General features: G+C 38.2%; 1 protein-coding gene across 1 annotated transcript in view; it reads right to left on the minus strand.

Annotated features, from left to right (window-relative positions):
• LRP1B (LDL receptor related protein 1B) overlaps positions 1-20,495 on the minus strand; it is a 1,143,506-nt gene that overhangs the window by 818,618 nt on the left and 304,393 nt on the right. The window contains exon 2 of the mRNA XM_070731453.1: positions 15,252-15,365. Coding sequence (XP_070587554.1) covers positions 15,252-15,365 — 114 coding nt within the window. The remainder of the gene's footprint in view (positions 1-15,251; positions 15,366-20,495) is intronic.

Raw genomic sequence — 20,495 nt, forward strand, 5'->3', positions numbered from 1 at the left:
TTTAAATCAATTTTAAAGAAGGAGAAACCCAAACAACAGTCAGGGGAACCCATATCCAGGTAGATTAATCGGAATAAATTGGCTCATAGAAGGAGTTGGTTTAGAAAATGTTTTGGCCTCTAATGAATGCCATTCCTACTAAGGTTGCAAACAGCAAAATATGAGTAAATAATAAAAAAAATTAGATTCATGATTATGATGCATATTTTCATTTGCTTGCTGTTTTTTTTCCATTTTGATTTGCTTCTACCATTAACTGAATGTTTTCTCCTGAAGATGATGGAAGCCTAATCAATATGTCTGCTATTTCCATTAAATGGGATGTTCCTGCCATTTTAAATCAGATCCACAGAAACGGTAGTGGATTTCTGACAAGATTATTCCAAGGGTTTGTAGGGCACCAGGAACACATAGGTTCCCCCCAATATTTTGTTTGTAAGGAACATTATACAGTATATAAATATGGTCCTGGGGAAGGGTATTTCCTGCACTTTTAAAACTTTTCCAACTCTTTTCAGTCATAGGATAATTTCGATCAGGGCTGTCAAACTTCTGGCCCATGGGCCGGATGTATCAGATGCTGGCCATGCCTATGCCTGGTTTAATGAAAGGGGGTGGAGTCCAAATATGTTGCGTGATGCTGCCATGATGTTGTGAATTTGACACCTCTAATTTGGATAATCTCTGGGCTATTCTTCTTTACAAAACTCTATCTGCCCCAAATAGCTGCTATGAAATCCCAAGGCACATTCAGAAAGAAAGGATTTAAAAGATCTTTAAAAAAATGGAAAATATGTATCAGAAAAAGAGTTATTTCCTTCAAGTATTCTCCCTTTCCATTGCTCCTGTAGCTTAAAAAAAGTATACAGACACACACACATATACACCGGGGTGGGGGTGGGGGGAGAGCAATCATACTTGTTATCTTAGATGTGCTCCTAACTTTCAAACTTTCCAGGTTCTAGATCAGAAACTTAACGTTGATGAGGTTTTTTAACCTAGGTATTACATTGGTCCGCTCTGCTAGAACAGTCCTGTCAGATGTCCCTCATTTAGATCAGCATTTGGTTCCCCTTTAATATTTTGTTTTATTTATATTCATAGACCAGGGATCCTCATCCTCTCCCCCAGGCTACAGACCAGCACTGGTCCATGGCATGCCAGAAACCGGTCCACACAAATGAGCAAAGCCCCATATGTGTATGTGCAGCATGCACATATGCGCACAAAACCCTGCTCCATCTGGTTCAGGGGAAAACCTTTCTCCAGAGAACCAGTCCTTCGCGACCAAAAGATTGGGAGCAACTGTCCTAGAGCATTTCTTGAGGGTGGGGGGTGGGGATGAAAGACTGCAAAAACAGAGGAACTGGGCAATCTTCAAACAAACAAACAAAAGTGCATAGCTGTAGCCCAGTGTAATATTACTCTGTCTGTCTGTCTGTCTGTCTGTCTGTCTGTCTGTCTGTCTGTCTGTCTGTCTGTCTGTCTTTCTTTCTGTCTGTCTGTCTGTCTGTCTGTCTTTCTGTCTGTCTGTCTGTCTTTCTGTCTAAAAATCAAAGTTAAGATGGATATAGTAGAAGAAGTAGGACAATTTGGGATCAATTTGTTTTCTGGTAAATGGAACTTCCGGCATCAAGGAGCTAAAAAAACAAAATTCTGATTCCATCAAATGGTCATTTAAAAATATTTTTATGAATAAATCAAGGTGGTGGACATATGTTATACTTCTTACTTCTTCTGTTTTTTTTTTACACAATGACCATTTTGTGACAATGCATTAAATACTCTGGGGATCTCTACTTTGCCAATGTTCAGTCATTGTTAGTTTTTTCCTTTAATTCAATCCGTATAGCTTCCCATCTCACAATTCTGTTTCTGGTTGATAGACACAATTAACCAAATAACAAATTAATTGACCAATTTTTTATAATCCAGTCAACAAACTAAAGATCAATAAAATCTTATGATTCTGGTTAGGTAACATCTGGACCTGTAAAAGAAATTAAACTATATCAAAAGAAGCTAAATGTTAAGTGGATGGTTCTTGAAACAAAAATGCAGGTCTTCAAAAAATGAACCCTGTCAATTCAGTAAGTGGAATGGCAAGAATTAAACAAGTGTTCAAATTTCCTTCCTTCCTACCTACCTACCTTCCTTCCATCCATCCATTCATTTGATACATATAGGAACACTTAAGTTATTCGAGAACAAATCTATTTGCAAATAAGTCACTAGTGATCTCACTCCCCCCATCAAAAAAACCCCCAAAGTAAGTGATGTTTCTGGAGTAACTCACTAATTTGTGAATACTTTTTTTATATAAGTGATACTGCTTCTCAGTTGAATATATCACTTATCCAGTGTTGCACTGGGAAGTATTAAATGAAAATAAAAGCAGTGGAGATGGGCCTCCAACCTCCTGGTACTAGGCACAAGAAATCAGGACCCAAAGCTGTACAAATGAATACAAGTGTAACCCATGCTAGCTCTCAACAAAAGCAACAAAAATTATTAACAAGGTAAAATGGCAGTAGATAAAAGTCAGTGGAATCCATTGTGAGCTTGAAGGGACTCCAAACTGTTGAGCTCAGCCTGTTCATCTACACCTGGATTCCATATCCCCAAATGTTATTTCTTTTTAAAAGCAGATATTAGCAAAGAGTTGGCATCACTTTGTCAGGGAATCAATATTGGTTATTGGGAAGCAATAAAACAATAGAAGTAACAAGAAAAATGCCAAATAGACAATAGCTCAAGGAATGCCTCCATTTGAATAATCATTTATCATCTCGGGGAAAATGTGCCAAAAGTGCTTTTTCCAAGGGGCACCTGGACTTTCTTGGTTTTTTCATTTGAAAATATTTGAAAATGTTTCACTTCTCACGAACTGAAGAAGCTTCTTGGATGAGAAGCAAAATGTTTTCAAAAAAACAAAAAAACACCCAAGAAAATCCAATTGCCTTTTGGAAAAAAGCACCTTTGGGACTAACAAGACCTGGATGATTGAGAATTTCCATAGATATTTGGGAATAAATTAGAAAGTGTGAAGGTTTTCCCCTAGGGATGCATGAAAGTTTGTTTGTTTGTTTGTTTAAAATTCTGTTGCTTCCCTGCAGTGATCTGAAAGTGCCAAAGGATGAACCTATATTTCCAGTGTAAATCTCCATATTGTTGGAAATGTGTAGCTGAGTTATAAAAGTCACATTGCTGCTGGCTGAAATAAAAACAAAATAAAAAAGCCAGGAATGCGATGGTCTCACTATGAATTTGTGATTGCACCCTTTAAAAAAAGATTAATTTGCCCCTCTGTTTCTAAACTTAAACAAGCCTCAATTTGCTTCTTGGAGCAGGCACACTTTTTCGAAACCTAGAGAAAGTGCAATTTAGCTGGCAATTAATCCTTAATGTGATCTAATTATTCCTGACATTTGGGCATCAGGCACTAGACTTCAGGGGCCATATTATTCTCCAGCACTGTTGTAAGCGTTTGCACAAAATTCAAGGAAGCGAACCACTGCCATCAGCTTTCAGTTAAATTAACTTCTCTGCAAACCTGATCGGGAAACAAAAGAGGCATCAGATAATTAACCGTGACTAAAGTGGAAGAAAAGCTGACGTTCCCCTATGACCGCACTGTGCTGGTGGTGCAGAATAAGGTGCAGTCAAATCCTTTCCAAATGTGCAGCTGTACATTTTATTCCCAAAGATAGATAAATTGTGGGGAATAAGCACTGCTGACAAGTCACAGAGACCTGTATCTGCACAATTCACAATTTGGTTAAGGGAATTGGATGTTCTCATTTCTACTTGCAATCCTTGCATTTTGAGGGATTGGGGGTGGGTGGGTTTGACCTCCCCAGATATCACTCTCACCAAAGATAGGGAGAGGACATTTTCAAACCTTGATTTATTTCTGGCTGCAAAGCACTTCCACACCCTAGGGTAAAATTCACCTTCTTAAGAAAGGCCAGCACAAAGTTTATGACTAAGTGTACCTGAGTGGATCATAATACTTTTGCTGAGCATCCACAGTGAAAATAATTTTGGTCTCAGTGCTGTTTGCTTTATACACATTTATAAAGTAGACAAACAGTTGAAAAGATATACACCTCTATTGATGAAAGTCACACTACCTCTCCAGTTGAATGTGAACAGGAAGACAAATGAGAGCTTTATTTATAACGCAAATATTTTGGTCTGATGTTCGGTATCTCACCTGAAGAGGTGAGTAATCACACTTGGTATTTCTGCACTGAAACACTCTAGTTTTATCAAAACAGGAAAGTTGCAATTCAGCCTGAGAGAATTCTGGAACTTTCCTATAAATGATATGTCAGATCAATGTTTATTCTGTAACAGCTTTAAACTAACATGTGAAATTTGGAACGTTAAGGATTAGAGACCTTTAGACTTCAAAGGTCAATTCCCAGGGTTTCTTCTATCAAGGGATGTAGACTTTAAAACATCAAAGAATTCAAGAATCCCTTGCCAAGTCCCATCCTCTATTTTATCTATTCCTCCATTTCACTAGCATCATTTAATGACAGAAAAATAAAATCTTAAAATAAAACCAAGAATTTTGCAATCTCACAATAGGATTTTTCCTCATTTTGATGTGCTTATTAACTTTGAGTAATATATTAATTTGAATATTTTTGTGTATTTTTACATACAGCATTCTGACATAGAGATGATGGAATTAGCGATTTAAGCATTTATATAATAATTTAAATTATCTGCATTTTTTCTAGCTCCCAGGAAGAATATAAAGCAAAACAAAAAACACAACACCAAAAACCCAAAAAACAAAACCCTTTCTGTGGTTTTAAGATCTAGTGGTATAACAGGAATACCTCGCACAGCTTTGACTATGTTACTTCTAAAAATAAGGGAATTTTTCCTTATATATTGCATATTGAATGTGGGAACTTCACATTCACGTTGGATGAAGCTGGTAGCTATTTTAAAGAAATCACACCATTAGCAGTTTCTTTTTCCTGATGACCAAATGTTCTAAATCTAATTACATTGGATTCCAAAAATCATTTGCAACCAGTGCTGAACTTATCATAAAATCAGAAGATCATAGAATTGGAAAGGGCCTCGAAGATCAGTTAGTCTGCGGAGAGGGGCGGCATACAAATCTAAATAAATAAATAAATAAATAAATAAATAAATTCCATTCTCTGCTGCAGGATCTCTTGAAGCATTTTGCTTTAACCAACCTTTCCAATAAAGCAGAAAATAGAATCTACGGAGGCAAACTATTCCACTGTTGGACAGCTCCTAATGTTAGGATATTTCTCCTAATACTTAACCTCTATCTACTTCCCTACAATTTCAAACTATTGATTCTGGTTCTATCCTCTGGAGCATTTTTTAAAAATCACTTCTTCTATAGGTCACTCCTTAGGTATCTGAAGATTGCTTCTCATTCTTCTCTTTTATAAATTAAACAGACAGTTTCTTCAACTATCCTTCATAGAACTTGGTTTCCAGTCTCCTTCTCACCTCGGTACCACTTCTCTGAATTTTATTGCAATTTTTAATGTCAATGTGTGCCCAGAAGTAGACACAATAGTCCAAGAGGAACTCAACAAAAGCAGTTAAGTTAAAAACAATTACATCTTCTGATCTGGAATCTGTTAATGAATCCTAAAAGATCCACTGTATTTTTTTTACAAGCTGGATGGAATGGTTGGCTAATGGCAGGACCTCCAGATCTTTTTCATATGCATTATGATTAAGACATGTCTACCCACCATATATTTGGGGTTTTCACTTTTTATTATGGTTTCTCATCCCAATTTCCCAAAGTGATTAGTCCACTTTCGCAGCATCTCCTGCATATTAGAGGCAATCCTTGAAATTTCTTTTTCTTGAAATGTACTGTTATTCTTTCTCACCAGACAGAGTAGGAAGATGAAATAGCTGTACAATAGTTTAAAAAAAATTAAAAAGCACATCTATATATAGAACTCTGGTGTTAATTGTGAAGCAGTGATAGCATTCTGTCCTCCCTGTTAGTGTCCACCATAGGAAACAAAACTATTCAATTTCTGTCTCTGTTGTCATTCAGGAGTCATTGTAAAAGAATTTTGAAGCAGGTCTGTTCCTAGCCTTGGGGTTCTTGCTCTTTCTCGCTCAAGCTAAAGGCACCATGGTACTGCTTCAAGGAGCGAGCGAGCAGAATGGAATAGTTAGCATTGATGTTTTCTCTAGCTGGTTTCATTTCTGAGTGTCTCAGAAAGGACATTAAAAAGGACAAGGATAGATGGTGTTATGATAAATGTATATCCTCTGGGTGTTGTGCCCCTAACTGCCAAACAGCTGATTGATACAGTAGGTATTGTTGCTCAGCTCTGTTCTCTCAACCAAAATTCCAGAAAATCTAATAATTGGCTGTCATGACCCAGATGAGCCAGATGTGTAAAGTCTATTTTTGTCTTCTTATTGTACAGTTGGAGGAAATATTGAGCAGCTCCTCTGAAATAGTCAGCCTTTCAGGATCAGCTAGGGTAAAAAAAAAAGTAAAGCTCACAAGGTGCTTGGAAATAGTTCTAAAGATTTGGGGTTGAAAATACAGTGATACCTCATCTTATGAACGCCTCTTCATATGAACTTTTTGAGATACAAACCTGGTTTTTAAGATTTATTTGCCTCTTCTTAAGAACCATTTTCACCTTACGAACCTGAGCTCGGGTGCCTGGGCTCTCTTACTGCGCATGCGCTCTCTTACTGCCACAGGGATTCTCCTGCCTTGTGACTGCCACCGCCAGGATTTTCCATTTTTTTGCCACCCCCGCCGGAATTCCCCACCTCCTTTTGCTTGCACCTGCAGTCCTGAGGCGGGGAACACCGGAGCTGCCCCATTTCCCTGCCACTTTCCCCTCTAGCCGTCCACTTCCTCTGCTCCCCACAATCGCCCCATCCCACTGCCAAAATCCCCCCTTAACCTACCGCTTCCTTTGCCCCATCTCACTGCTAAAATCACCCTCCAAAAGCTTCCTACACCACTCCAAATTGCTCCCAAAATCACCCCTCCAGATGGTCCCTATGCCACCCCAAATTGCCTCCAAAATCACTCCCCCAAAAGCTTCCTATGCCACTCCAAATCACTTCCAAAGTCTTAAAAAAAAATCACCTCTCCTTTCAAAATGCCTCGTTTCTTCTTGCTGTCTTTCTTCACTCCATTTGCCTTCGTTGGGACCTCAATTTGGGGTGGCATAGGAAGCAATTTTAGGAGCGATTTGGGGCAACATAGGAAGGTTTTGGAGGGCCAATTTGGGGCAATGTAGGAAGCTTTTGGAGGGGCGATTTTAGGAGTGATTTGGGGCAACATATGAAGGTTTTGGAGGGGTGATTTGGGGCAACGTAGGAAGCTTTTGGAGGGGCAATTTTAGGAGCAATTTGGGGCAATGTAGGAAGGTTTTGAAGGGGCGATTTTAGGAGTGATTTGGGGCAACATATGAAGGTTTTGGAGGGGTGATTTGGGGCAACGTAGGAAGCTTTTGGAGGGGCAATTTTAGGAGCAATTTGGGGCAATGTAGGAAGGTTTTGAAGGGGTGATTTTGGGAGCAATTTGGGGTGGCATAAGAAGCTTCTGGAGGGGTGATTTTGGGAGAGATTTGGGACGGTGTAGGAAGCGTCTAGAGGGGTGATTTTAGGAGCAATTTGGGGCAATGTAGGAAGGTTTTGAAGGGGTGATTTTGGGAGCAATTTGGGGTGGCATAAGAAGCTTCTGGAGGGGTGATTTTGGGAGAGATTTGGGACGGTGTTGGAAGCGTCTAGAGGGGCAATTTTAGGAGCAATTTGGGGCAATGTAGGAAGGTTTTGAAGGGGTGATTTTGGGAGCAATTTGGGGTGGCATAAGAAGCTTCTGGAGGGGTGATTTTGGGAGAGATTTGGGACGGTGTAGGAAGCGTCTAGAGGGGTGATTTTGGGAGCAATTTGGGGCAGCATTAGCCTTTGTTAGGACCTCCATTCCTTGCTTCTCCTCGCTGTCCGTCTCCACTCCGTTAGCCTTCACTTTGTCCGCCCACTGCTTTTTTTTAAAACCTTAAAGTTTGGATTTTCCTAATGGGTTTGCACGCATTATTTCTTTTACATTGATTCCTATGGGAAACATTGTTTCATCTTATAAACTTTTCTACTTACGAACCTCATCACAGAACGAATTAAGTTCGTAAGATTAGGTACCACTGTATAGTGGCGTGGAAGCAGCAGAAGTATACTACTAATCTGGAATTGTTCCTAATTGGCATGTTGGCCTCTACATGTTCACCTTCCATTTCCAAAACCATTGTTTAGGAAATATGTATTCTCAGATATCATGGAAAAGAACTTATATATCAACACCTTTGACATGGTGCTGATATATATCTATGGATACTCAAGGCTAAATGCATTTTATTTTTAATGCTATTGTCTTTTTTGAGATAAAGGAGACAATATTCAAAATGGAATACTTTAGTAAAAGTACCAGTCTCGGGAAAAAAAATAAGGCTGACAATCTTTTTGTAGGTAGAAAATAACAATTCTTACCAGACAATTGCCAGACTTGGCAATTTACTAGAGATATTTCAAATTCAGCAGTGACAAAGGCAAATATCTGCCATCCAGTACTCCAAGCCAGGAAGTTAATAAAGCAAACATGACCACTAAATGTTACATTGAATGAAAATGCAGATGGTAGAAACATAGAAGTCTGACGGCAGAAAAAGACCTCATGGTCCATCTAGTCTGCCCTTATACTATTTTCTGTATTTTATCTTAGGATGGATATATGTTTATCCCAGGCATGTTTAAATTCAGTTACAGTGGATTTACCAACCACGTCTGCTGGAAGTTTGTTCCAAGGATCTACTACTCTTTCAGTAAAATAATATTTTCTCATGTTGCTTTTGATCTTTCCCCCAACTAACTTCAGATTGTGTCCCCTTGTTCTTGTGTTCACTTTCCTATTAAAAACACTTCCCTCCTGGACCTTATTTAACCCTTTAGTGGTAAAGAGATTCACAGTAACCAGGTACAGATACAGTTACATAACTATTTCCCTTAATATATTCTACCTAGAACACAGGAAAATAATCACATTAGTTGAGAGATAGTATGTTTTCTCCTTCAATATGGAACCAACATTTGCCTATTTTCTAAAAAAAATAATTACTAACTGGCTAGAATTTATGTTCAATAAATAGATGCTATGAAATTGTACTTCAGTACATGGAAATGATGGGCTGTATAAAGCATATTGCAGTAATCCAAGGCATGTTTGGCTGTAAGCAATGCATGCCGATTTAGGAATGGGGACCAGTGGCATATAGGGTAGAATTGTGCAAAGGTTGTTCTAGCCACAGCCAACCCCTGCTCCTCAAGCTGTGATTCCAGCTGGACCACCAGATTGTGTACCAACTCTGTCTAGGGAAGTGTTATCTCATCATGTTGGAAAATTATTAAATGCACATGCCCTAAAATCCACAGCTGCTGGTCTTATCGTTGAGTTCTTCCCAATCCACACCCAGGCACTATAGTCTGGGAACATGCAAGTTTAAAGTTAAGTGTTAAAACTACAGTGGAAGAGTAAAATATAACTTTAGTGTCACAATATCTATCTGCAATATAGCAGATGTTCATAATAGCTCCCTGATCAAGTTGGTTGAGTCTAAATGTGGGAAGATTTACCTGAATTTTAAATTTGCAAATGATTTGGGCATTAATTATGCTAGCGGATCACTTCAAATATCAAATATATCAAGAAACGCTTCCCTTTTTTCCAGCACTAATTGCCAACTGCCCACCAGATTGCAAGAACATAAGTGAGCAGTCAGACAAGGAGACCTGAACACATTGCCAGCCTCACATTGCAATGAACACGGACATACATTCAATTTTGCAACTTTGCAATTTTAAGATTGTTGGACGAACAGGCACAAAAACACCCAGGGAAGTTATTGAAGCCTGGGAAACAAGGGCCTTCATTAGTCAACAGGATTGGTGATTTACCATCGGCTTATCAAGTATTTAGGAGACAAGGGCTTGGCATCACAAGGAAACAACAGCCAATGACTTAATAGTTGACCATTAACATCTCAATCAACATCTAGCAAAAAACTTCAAAGAAAAGGATTTAGGGGTAGTGATTTCTGTCAGTCTCAAAATGGGTGAACAGTGCAGGCAGGCTGTAGGGAAAGCAAATAGAATGCTTGGCTGCATAGCTAGAGGTATAACAAGCAGGAAGAGGGAGATTTTGATCCCGCTGTATAGAGCGCTGGTGAGACCACATTTGGAAAAACTGTGTTCAGTTCTGGAAACCTCACCTACAAAAAGATATTGACAAAATTGAACGGGTCCAAAGACGGGCTACAAGAATGGTGGAAGGTCTTAAGCATAAAACGTATCAGGAAAGACTTAATGAACTCAATCTGTATAGTCTCAAGGACAGAAGAGAAAGGGGGGACATGACTGAAACTTTATGTTAAAGAGTTAAATAAGGTTCAGGAGGGAAGTGTTTTTAATAGGAAAGTGAACACAAGAACAAGGGGGCACAATCTGAGGTTAGCTGGGGGAAAGATCAGAAGCAACGTGAGAAAATATTATTTTACTGAAAGAGTAGTAGATGCTTGGAACAAACTTCCAGCAGACGTGGTTGGTAAATCCACAGTAACTGAATTTAAACATGCCTGGGATAAACATATATCTATCCTAAGATAAAATACAGGAAATAGTATAAGGGCAGACTAAATGGACCAAGAGGTCTTTTTCTGCCGTTAATCTTCTATCTTTCTATGTTTCTATCTAAAAAGCCACCTATGACAGGTACAATATAAATACTATACAGAAAATATCCCAAAGCACACATTCTCCTAGAGAGAAGTTCCCTAAAGATGGGCTCCAGCACCTCTAGTCACTGGTGACAACTCAGATTGGAGCCTATAGCAACTTTCAAAACAGAACTTTCTCAGTTCATTATGAAATGGGAAAACATCGCTTGCCCAGCTCCAGTAGTGGGTTTAAAAAAAAAAAAACAATACTGCCTGTTCTGTAGCCATGGCTTGGTGGGCATGGTGTGGTATGGCTTAGTGGGTGTGGAAGGGAAAGGATATTGTAAAAATTTCCATTCCCTTCCCCCTCTAGGGGAAAGATACTGTAAGATCTCAATTCTTTCCTTACTCCAGGGGAAGTTTACTGCAAAATTCCAATTTCCTCCCGATCAGCTGGGAGTTGGGAGGCAGAGAATAGGTGGGGGTGGGGCCAGTCAGAGGTGGTATTTACTGGTTCTCCTAACTAAAAATTTCCATTACCAGTTCTTCAGAACTGGTCAGAACCTGCTAAAACCCACCTCTGGTCAGAACTAGTCAGAACCTGCTGAAACCCACCTCTGCTTATATTCAACTATAGCAACCCAAAATAAATAATATTAATAATTGCTTAAGTAGCTCAACTGGATAGAAGTAATTTGGATGGATCCACTTAGTGCTGCATTTAAACTCAATAGCTTGTAAGTTAACAAAGTCTGTCAAACAACTGATAGGTTTCTCCTCTGCTAATAAAGGGCAATGTAACAGATTCCATATTTGTTCTGAACTTTGGAGATGCTAGTTGAAACTCTCATCTAAGAGAACAGAGTTATCATGAATTCTCAATCACCATATACCATAGTGTATGTGAGTGCCTCTCTCTATGTGTCTGTATATGTCACTGTGAGTGTGTCCATATAAATTTTGCTTGTTTTTGCCTGCCATCTGTAGACACTGCCTTTATTGTTTTGTCTCTTGGATGGTGATGACATGGAATATTCAAGAACTTGGGTGAACGTGTCAACAATATAGCTTATAAGGCAACAGTGAAAGATGGATGTGATTATGGGAAGCCTCAAGCTTAGAAACAAGAAGACTAGAAGCAAAGCAGTTGTAGGTTGAAGGGTTAGAAACTGACATGAGAAGTCTGATTGAGAAGATTTGTTAAGAGCTGTGAAAGGAGGGGAAAAATAATGAAAGATGAAGGAAGAGATGGAAATGGAAAGGTGAAAGCAATATAAGGCAAAACTAAAAGGATGATGTATTCTAGCAGAATAGAAAAAAGCTGATGACTGATAAGCTGATATATGTCTTAGAGAGCAGTGAATAATAAGTGGGAAGGATTATAGCAGATAACAAATATGAGAAGGAAAAAATGCAGCTACAAGAGAAATTCTGAGAGAAACAGAAGTCAAAAAAGAGGATTAAGGGGAAAAGAAATCAAAGAGACAAAGAATTAAAAGAAGATATTAGCTCTAGACAAAAAGAGATAAATAATGGATCTTTTGGAGGTATAGAGACTAGGAGCCAGGAAGCTGGAAATCACCTATATATCTCTACATCAAATATATAAATGAAGACTCAATCATCCAGGCCCCAAAAGCATCTAAAAAGGTTAAATCATGGCCACTGGACCAAAGTTTATTAGACTGAGACATTTTGTTACTCATTCAAGTAACTTTTTCAGACAAAATGATTTTTGTTGTTGTTGTTAGGCATAGAGTCAGAGTCGTTGAAATATACTAATGCTTGCCATATTGACTTTCTCCCCAAAATGAAATGCAATAAGTAAATGAAGACTCAAAAATCCAAGCCCAAAAGTATCAAAAAAGGTTAAATCATGGCCAATTGGATCATAGTTGACCAAGATGAGTAATGAAATGTCTCAGTTTAATAAGCTTTAGTCCACTTGCCATGATGTAACCTTTTTAGATATCTGCCATGTTTCCCCTAAAATAAGACCCTGTCTTATATTTTTTTGAATCCTGAAATAAGCGCTTGGCCTTATTGCCATGCACTCAAAAGCCCGATTGAGCTTATTATCAGGGGATGTCTTATTTTGGGGAAAACAAGTGGCACATTTACCCAAAGGGTCACATGATATAGAGAACTCTAAACCAAGGATTGGCAGAGCCCAATGCATCTGGGAGACATGCTTCTCCTTTCTTTCTGAAATCCCTTCTTTGCTTTACAAGCATAGCAGATTTTGGTCCAGTTCTCCAAACTGGGAGCGGTGGCAGTGGGAGGCTTAACCACCCACCCAAGATAGACAGCAGGATGGTCCGTCCACCCACAGAAGCATTTTGCACGAGCATACACACTAACTGGTAGCAAAAACATTTAGGGCCCACTACTGAAGCACAGATATTGATTTCCAGAGATCAAAATTTATCCCTCGGCTGTTTCAAGTTCATAAACTGAAGGCCACCTAAAATTAAGAGTCATATGGATTCCTGAGCTCAGGTTGCCTTCCTCTACTCACTGTTATCCTTTAACAGTGAGTGGAGGAAGCTCTTTCCTCTGTTCTTTTTAAGACTTCTTTAGCCTTCTTACTCTTGGTTAGTAAGATCCGCCCCGAGTCTTCGGAGAGGGGCGGCATACAAATCTAATAAACTAAACTAAACTAATAAACTAAACTGTTCTACAGAGAGAACAGTGCTTTGCTTGGTGTCTGTGGCAGTAAAAGCCTTGCTCCAGAGTGATTCAGTTATGGTTGGCTGTCTTTTGTACATATAATTACAGAAAACATATCCAAGGAAAATAAACACTCAAATTACTATTACTTTGCACATCTATGTGAGAGGAGGGATATGGATTTAGGAGATTTTTAATTTTTCTGTTTAGATATAATCTGAAATAGATGTTCCACGAAGACTGCTTTATGATCTTCAGAACTGACAAAGCAATTGATTTATTTATTTGTAAATTTCATGAACTTCTCTAAAAGTACTTCACCCTGCATGCTATGACTGGGATAAGTGAAGTAAGATGAAAGAGAATGATGATTTTTCCTATGGCTAGGATAGCTTTGTAAAAGCTCATCTTCTTTGCAATCACATCAGTATTGTAGAAGCCCTTGAATGAAATGGTCTCTTATATGCCACTGCATTTATTGATATCACCATGTAGGATAATGTTGAAGAGTGCAGAGAAAGAGAAATAAATAGAGGGGAAAATAGCTGTCTTTTTAGCAACTTAATATGTTGCTACAACAGGTTCCACTTCTGTGAGCAACAGGGGTGGCTTTAGCAATAGCAAGAGACAAATTGAGGCAGGCATGAGATTTCCCTTTCAAACTCCTGGAACGTACAAAACTTACCAAAATTTTTCTTCTCAGTTAAAGGAAAACTTATTGTCCTGAATTATAGTGCCAAATAATTTCAAGTATGTACTATTAATTGAAATAGTCCAAGCTAGATTGGAACTATGACAAGATACTTAGAGATGACAAGATCTAGTTCCTATTAAACAAGTACATTAAAGCTGCTACAAAACAAAATGCAATTACCATTATTCTATAATTGCTAATTAATTGGCATTAATTATTCTTTTAATTGCTGTCCCTCGGTACATGACATACCTTGTATGCAATTAAATGAAGGTTTTAAACAGTCAATATCAAACTGGGTTTGTGGAGAGGGAATCACACTATAAAATACCGTCACTTAAACAGCATCATTCATTCTTACTTCATTGTCTATGATTTTTTTCAAAACTCTCCTTCATGTGACATAATGAAAGAGGTTTCATTTTTTCCAGTCTTTAGCACTACCTTTCTTCTCTTACCTTACATTTCACCTGAAAACTTTCTCAGTTTCATTACTAGCTGCTATTACACAAAATGATTGTCTTGGGGACATGAAATAGAACTCTTCATTTTGTACTTTGCTGAGGAAACTAGGAAATAGGAAGATTTAATATAATCTAATCAGTAGATAGCAGTGTTGGGAAGAAACCTATAGGGTTCTGTTCTGTTCTGTAATAGCTCTCAGCCACAGAAAAAAACAAGGTTTTTTTTCATTATTATGATAATGATTAAGTATATTTTATTAAAGCTTTTTCCTGACATTTTTCAAACACTGCTTCTTTCACCTATTACTTTCTACTCCTCTCGTTTTCTCCTGTTCTGTTTTTGTTCAAGGTCTCTGTGTTCTCCTTACTTTTATTGCAAATGACATCTGGCATGCTATTATTATTTGGTTTCTTCCTTTGCTTTTGCTTTGCTGCCTCTTCTAGGTCAGAAAAGAAATGATTGGTTGATATTGTTCATTGTAATGTGAGATACATATATTTTAAAACTCATCTCATCATTCTGAAACGAATGCATTTCTTCAAGGTTTTAATCAGTAATATCATTAAGAATCTGCTTAGGATATTAAAAGAAAAGTAAGCCCATCTTTTACAGCTGGAACTGGAAGAGTTAAAAGGAAACCAGGAAAACTGTTTACTTACATGAAGCTTCATCTGATTCATCAGGACAGTCCGGGTCTCCATCACACAGCCAATTCTGAGACACGCAGGTCACACGATCGTGACAAAGAAACTCGCCTACCTCACATAAATGATCTGTAAACAGAAGAAAAATTTCAAAATGTACTGGGTAATGGATAAGCAAGACAATTAATGAAACAAGAAAAATGCAATATAGTCTTTTCCTTCCATGAAATCTGAAACAACAGCATAAAAATGTCTGCATTTTATGATTTGACACAGGTGTATGACACACCCTCAGAAGCATCTTATATATTTGCTCAAATTGTCCTATTTCACTGGATAGCATACTCACTAACAAACAAATCAAATGTATGCTACAGGGGAGAAAATATCCAACTCTATCCCACAGTGCTCTCTCTCCCCCTCTCTCTCTCCTGCTAATTTGGCCCATTTTATTGAAGTTTTAGCAAAGGTTCCCAAATCATCTCAGATTATGGTCCTCCAAGTGGATCTTCTTCAGCTGCTCAAATAATTCACAAATGGTTCTCTTTATGTAGGATATTATCTCTGTAGGTTTGCTGCAGCACCCTGTGAACTACAAAGCCTTATAATTGTCAGTAAAATACTATAGGTACTAATAACCGGGGGAGGGGGGGATTCTTCAAATCTTTCTCTATTTCAGAATCAGAAATAGGAATAAAGTAGTTGCAGGACATGCCAATTGTTTTGATTGCTTTTCTTCCATGCCATTTATGTGTTACAAAAGCACCCCAATAGAATCTATTTTTACTGTAAGAATAGACATCTATTTGCAGTACAAAAAGGAATGTGATGCCCACATTTTAGCTTTGATATGGGCACAGTTAAAATAGAGCCAAAACAGGCATCCCAAACAAGAAAGAGCATCAGTTGCAAATACTCTTACCCTCCAGACCTGCTCAGAAATAAGCATAGCTACCAGCAGAAGTAAGTCATATTTTAGAAAGGGCATTTTAGACTGCAGGCTCCTTAGAGAAATCTAAATTGGAAATACAACCTGAAAATAACAGATGGTTTCTCAAATTCTACCTGTCCCACCTTTTCTTTTTTCTTTTTGTCCTGTTAATACAAAACCAAGCACTTTTGAGGGTTTGGATCCACTATGCACAATTCCATCCTACATATTAGTTTAATGAATGTCAATCAGACTTATTCCTAATATATTATAATAATATATACTCAAATCATTCTAAGGGGAAAAACACATTGATAATCTATGCTTCATGGAAAAATATAGACCTAAAGTGTCGTAAAGTGAGGAAATGAACACACACACTGAATTATCCTAAAAATGTGAGTTCCAAGTGTAGTTATAGAAGAAGAAACTATTGATCTAAAATCTCTGGACCTTTATTTTTTTTATTATATTAAGATATCATTAGCTCCTGATAATATCGTCAGAGTGTAAAATCGGCCATATATAAAAGCAACCATCTCTTCAATAGTGATTTTACACTTGATAATATTAGTAGGGGCTAATGAAAGCTTAGTATAATATATATAATGTCTATTATTTCTATTGCTATCATCTATCATCTACAAGTATCATCTCTCTATCTCGCTATCTGTCTGTCTGTCTGTCTGTCTCTCTCTATCTATCTATCTATCTATCTATCTATCTATCTATCTATCTATCTATCTATCTATCTATCTAACTATGATCAAGTTGTCTTTGCCCTTGTTTGCCTACAGAAAGATGAACAAGAATCTCCAGGAAAAGCAGTACAAGAGGGAAAACTACTCATTAAAAATGGAATCTGCTTTCAGAGTACGTTGATTTTATATTCTTGGATCCTGATTCCCCCCACCCCCACCCAAGACTGGGATTGCACTTTGGGACTGCACTTTGGAGAACATGATAATCTCATATTGTGGCAGTTGATATATATATATATATATATATAAAATTATTCCACTACCAGTAGTAGTAGTAGTAGTAGTAGTAGTAGTAGTAGTAGTAGTAGTAGTGTTGTGATTAGCTCTGCTCAGCTCCTGCCCCAAGGACTGTGGATGTGGGAGAGACATCCACATGCTGCAGGCCTGTTTTGCCCCCGGTGGAATCTGCTGATGAAGGCTCCTCTGACCAAGAAGACATGAGTGACAGGGAGGAGGAGAGTGTGGCAGACAGCTCAGAAGGAGATCAATTATCTAGCTCCTCCTTGGATTCAGAACAAGAGTTAATGATACAGCCACGCATGCGGAGAGCGATGCATAGGCAACGACAACTGAGAGATTATTATCAAAGAAAATGAGGCCACCTGTGGTTGGGTGGGGCTGTGGTAATTAGTGAAGCTGCTATAAATAACAGCCTGTGGGTTTGGCCATTGTGGAGGATTATCTGATCCTTGTGTTTCGTGACTGCTTTACTGACTTTGACCTTTTGTGTGCTGATTTCCCCCCGCTTTGAAACTAAACCAGAGCAAAGTGTGTTTCACTGTGTGAAAGAAGAAGGACTTTGAATTGCCTCACAGCTGCAAGCTAAGTATCACAGAACTGATAAGGGACTTGTATAAATTACCAGTTTGTTTGGAGACGAGTGCTCTTTGCTATACCAAAAGAGGGCTTGGTTTAAGTGAATTTTCATTATAAAGAACATTGTTTTGAATTTTCAAACGTGTGTGTGTCTGAAATTTGTACCTGTGAATTGTTGGGAGGAGTCTACCAGAGAGCCCAACAGAACAAGTAGTAGTAGTAGTAGTAGTTCTGTATTCAGCACCAGTTTGCCACTGTGGGGTGTCAGAATCGCCGTTCATCATTCAGGCATTTTAGGAGGAAGACATTCCCCCATTCTTGGGAATATTAATGTAAACTGATACAATTAAACCAGACACCTATCAAGTCCAACATCTGGCCTTGTAATCTAAACTTGTAAAAAACAACAAAAGCAGCATGTCCTTTACAAAGTCAGGAAGACTTTGATTTATTATGCCTTCTCTGTTATGTTGCCTGCCCTATGGAATAATCTCACCTCTGCAATGTGGCCACTCTGACCCCATTAGCCTTTGGGAAGGCTTTGAGGACCTGGGTGTTCTCCTGACCATTGGGGCCAAGAAGATTATGGCCTCATCCTGAGAGAATTAAAATATGGAAGGCATACTGATTGTGTTTGTATGTTCTGATTATGAGCATATCATATTTTGGTGGCAGTGTTTTTGGTCATATACTACCAGAATTTCACATTTTTGATGAGGGGGAAACTATACCAATCCTTTTAATTATTATGGTAAATCCCATTATTATCGAGATGTTCAGAATGGATTTGGCATGTTTATTGGGTCCTTCCCTAGGAGTTGGGATAGGCATATGTTGTTGTCTGATGGTGACAAAGATCTCATTGCAAGAGGTAAGCTGTTCCAAATAAAGCTGCCTTTTGCATTTGGTTGATGACAATTTTGTCAAGGTGGTTCATTGCACAGTCAGCCAAATGTTCAGACTGTATTTGATATTTTATCCACCTATCGAGCCTTTCCCAGGGACCCAGAATGGGCAGATGTCCACGTTTGTTGGTTTTAAAGATATCTTTGTAGGATGTAAACTGTACTTAATGTTATTGCTATCAATATTATTATTTCTTTTGTCAGAAATTCTGGTGGTGACAGGGTGTTTTTGTTTTTTGCAAAGATTTATCCATTTGAAAATATCCTTTGGGATATCAAACATGCTCTAGAGATCATATAAGTAACAAATTATGTGTGATATAACTTTAATTTCTTCCCAAATGTCCCTCAGTAGATTTCTGAGTCATCAGTTTGAGTTCAGTGGGTCTTGCTCCCAGGCAAATGAGTTTAGGATTATAACCAGAGAAAGTTAAACAGTTTAATAAACAGTCGTGAAATACATTGAAATTAATTGACATCTGCAGCAACACTGTAAGATTCTATCATTGCAAGAAATATTTCTGGAATATATACTAAAAGATTCTCCAGTTTAAAGAACAACTTTTATCTATCTAGCCCAGATCTGCAAATTCCTGGCCTGCAGGCTGCATGCATCACATGCTAACTGTTAAATATGCAGAGAGAGTTGCTAAGGGCAGGATTTGAATGTTGTCTCCTGATTGGCTGTTCGTTCTGGCGGGATAATTTGTTACTATGTCAAATAAGGTTTGTTATTTTGTGAAGCCTATAAATAGGGAAAAAGACGCGCCACTTTCTCTGAGAGAGAATTAGTGACTATACCCTAACTGATCTGTTTAACCTGCCTGTTCTGGCTGAGAGAAAAATAAAGAAACTGCTAATTCACCAGTTGCCTTCCTCTGAGTATTTTTCACTAACCATGCCCAAGCCTGGTTTAGCAAAGGAGTGGGAGTCATGATACATCACACAATGCTGCCGTGACAATGTGAGTTTGACCAGAAGTGAATTTCTACTGGTGCTTCCAGTTCGTTGCTCTGGTAATAGCCCACTGATGATGCAGTTTTGGCACGACAGCTCTGATGCTGTCTTTTCCGGTCTGTGCACGCTGCCATCTTTTTTCCCCTTAATTTTTGGCCAATTTTCGACTCTTTGATCATGCACAGAAGTAAAATCATCCCTCTGCACATACGTTAAAGCAAAATTGCACAAGAGGACACACATGCGTGAATACGTACCTTTTTGTGCATGTGTGAAATGTTGTAATGCACACTGGTAGGAGGAGGTAAGAGGAACCTGCCCCTGAGTTTGACATCCCTGATCTAGCCTATCTGGATTGTTGTTGTTTTTAAATATGAACTGCAATGTAATAACTGTTGTAGCACACCTTAATGAATAATGCTTGCCATATTATTATGAGCACTAATATTTTCTCCTCATAAAGATACATTGTTTCCAGAAGGAACAAGCCTATTCCTAAAAATTATTTTTCAGAAGCACAGACATATAATTTTTTTAAAAAAAACCCGATCTGATGTGGCTTTATTAGTTGAATAGAAAAAAATTAATCCTAATTAATGTGAAATAGGCAAAATCATGATCTACATTGGCGTTCACAAAATTGCTTTTTGTTTTCTATGTTTATGACAGTGGATTTTAAAATTAGCATCCCTTGTCAATTATAATTTACAGTCCATTCTAAAATGTCATTTTTCATATCAACTGCATACTGATGCACTCTTAGGATGTCTTCACAAGGGCCCCCAATTTAGTTTCCCTCATATCTCTAATGCATCTACTGGCTTCAACTCTGCATACAGATAGGCTGCTTAAGTTCTATTGATTTTAGTGGAACGGATGCATCCAAACT

Source organism: Erythrolamprus reginae, chromosome 1 (genome assembly GCF_031021105.1).
Source record: "Erythrolamprus reginae isolate rEryReg1 chromosome 1, rEryReg1.hap1, whole genome shotgun sequence".
NCBI lineage: Eukaryota > Metazoa > Chordata > Lepidosauria > Squamata > Dipsadidae > Erythrolamprus > Erythrolamprus reginae.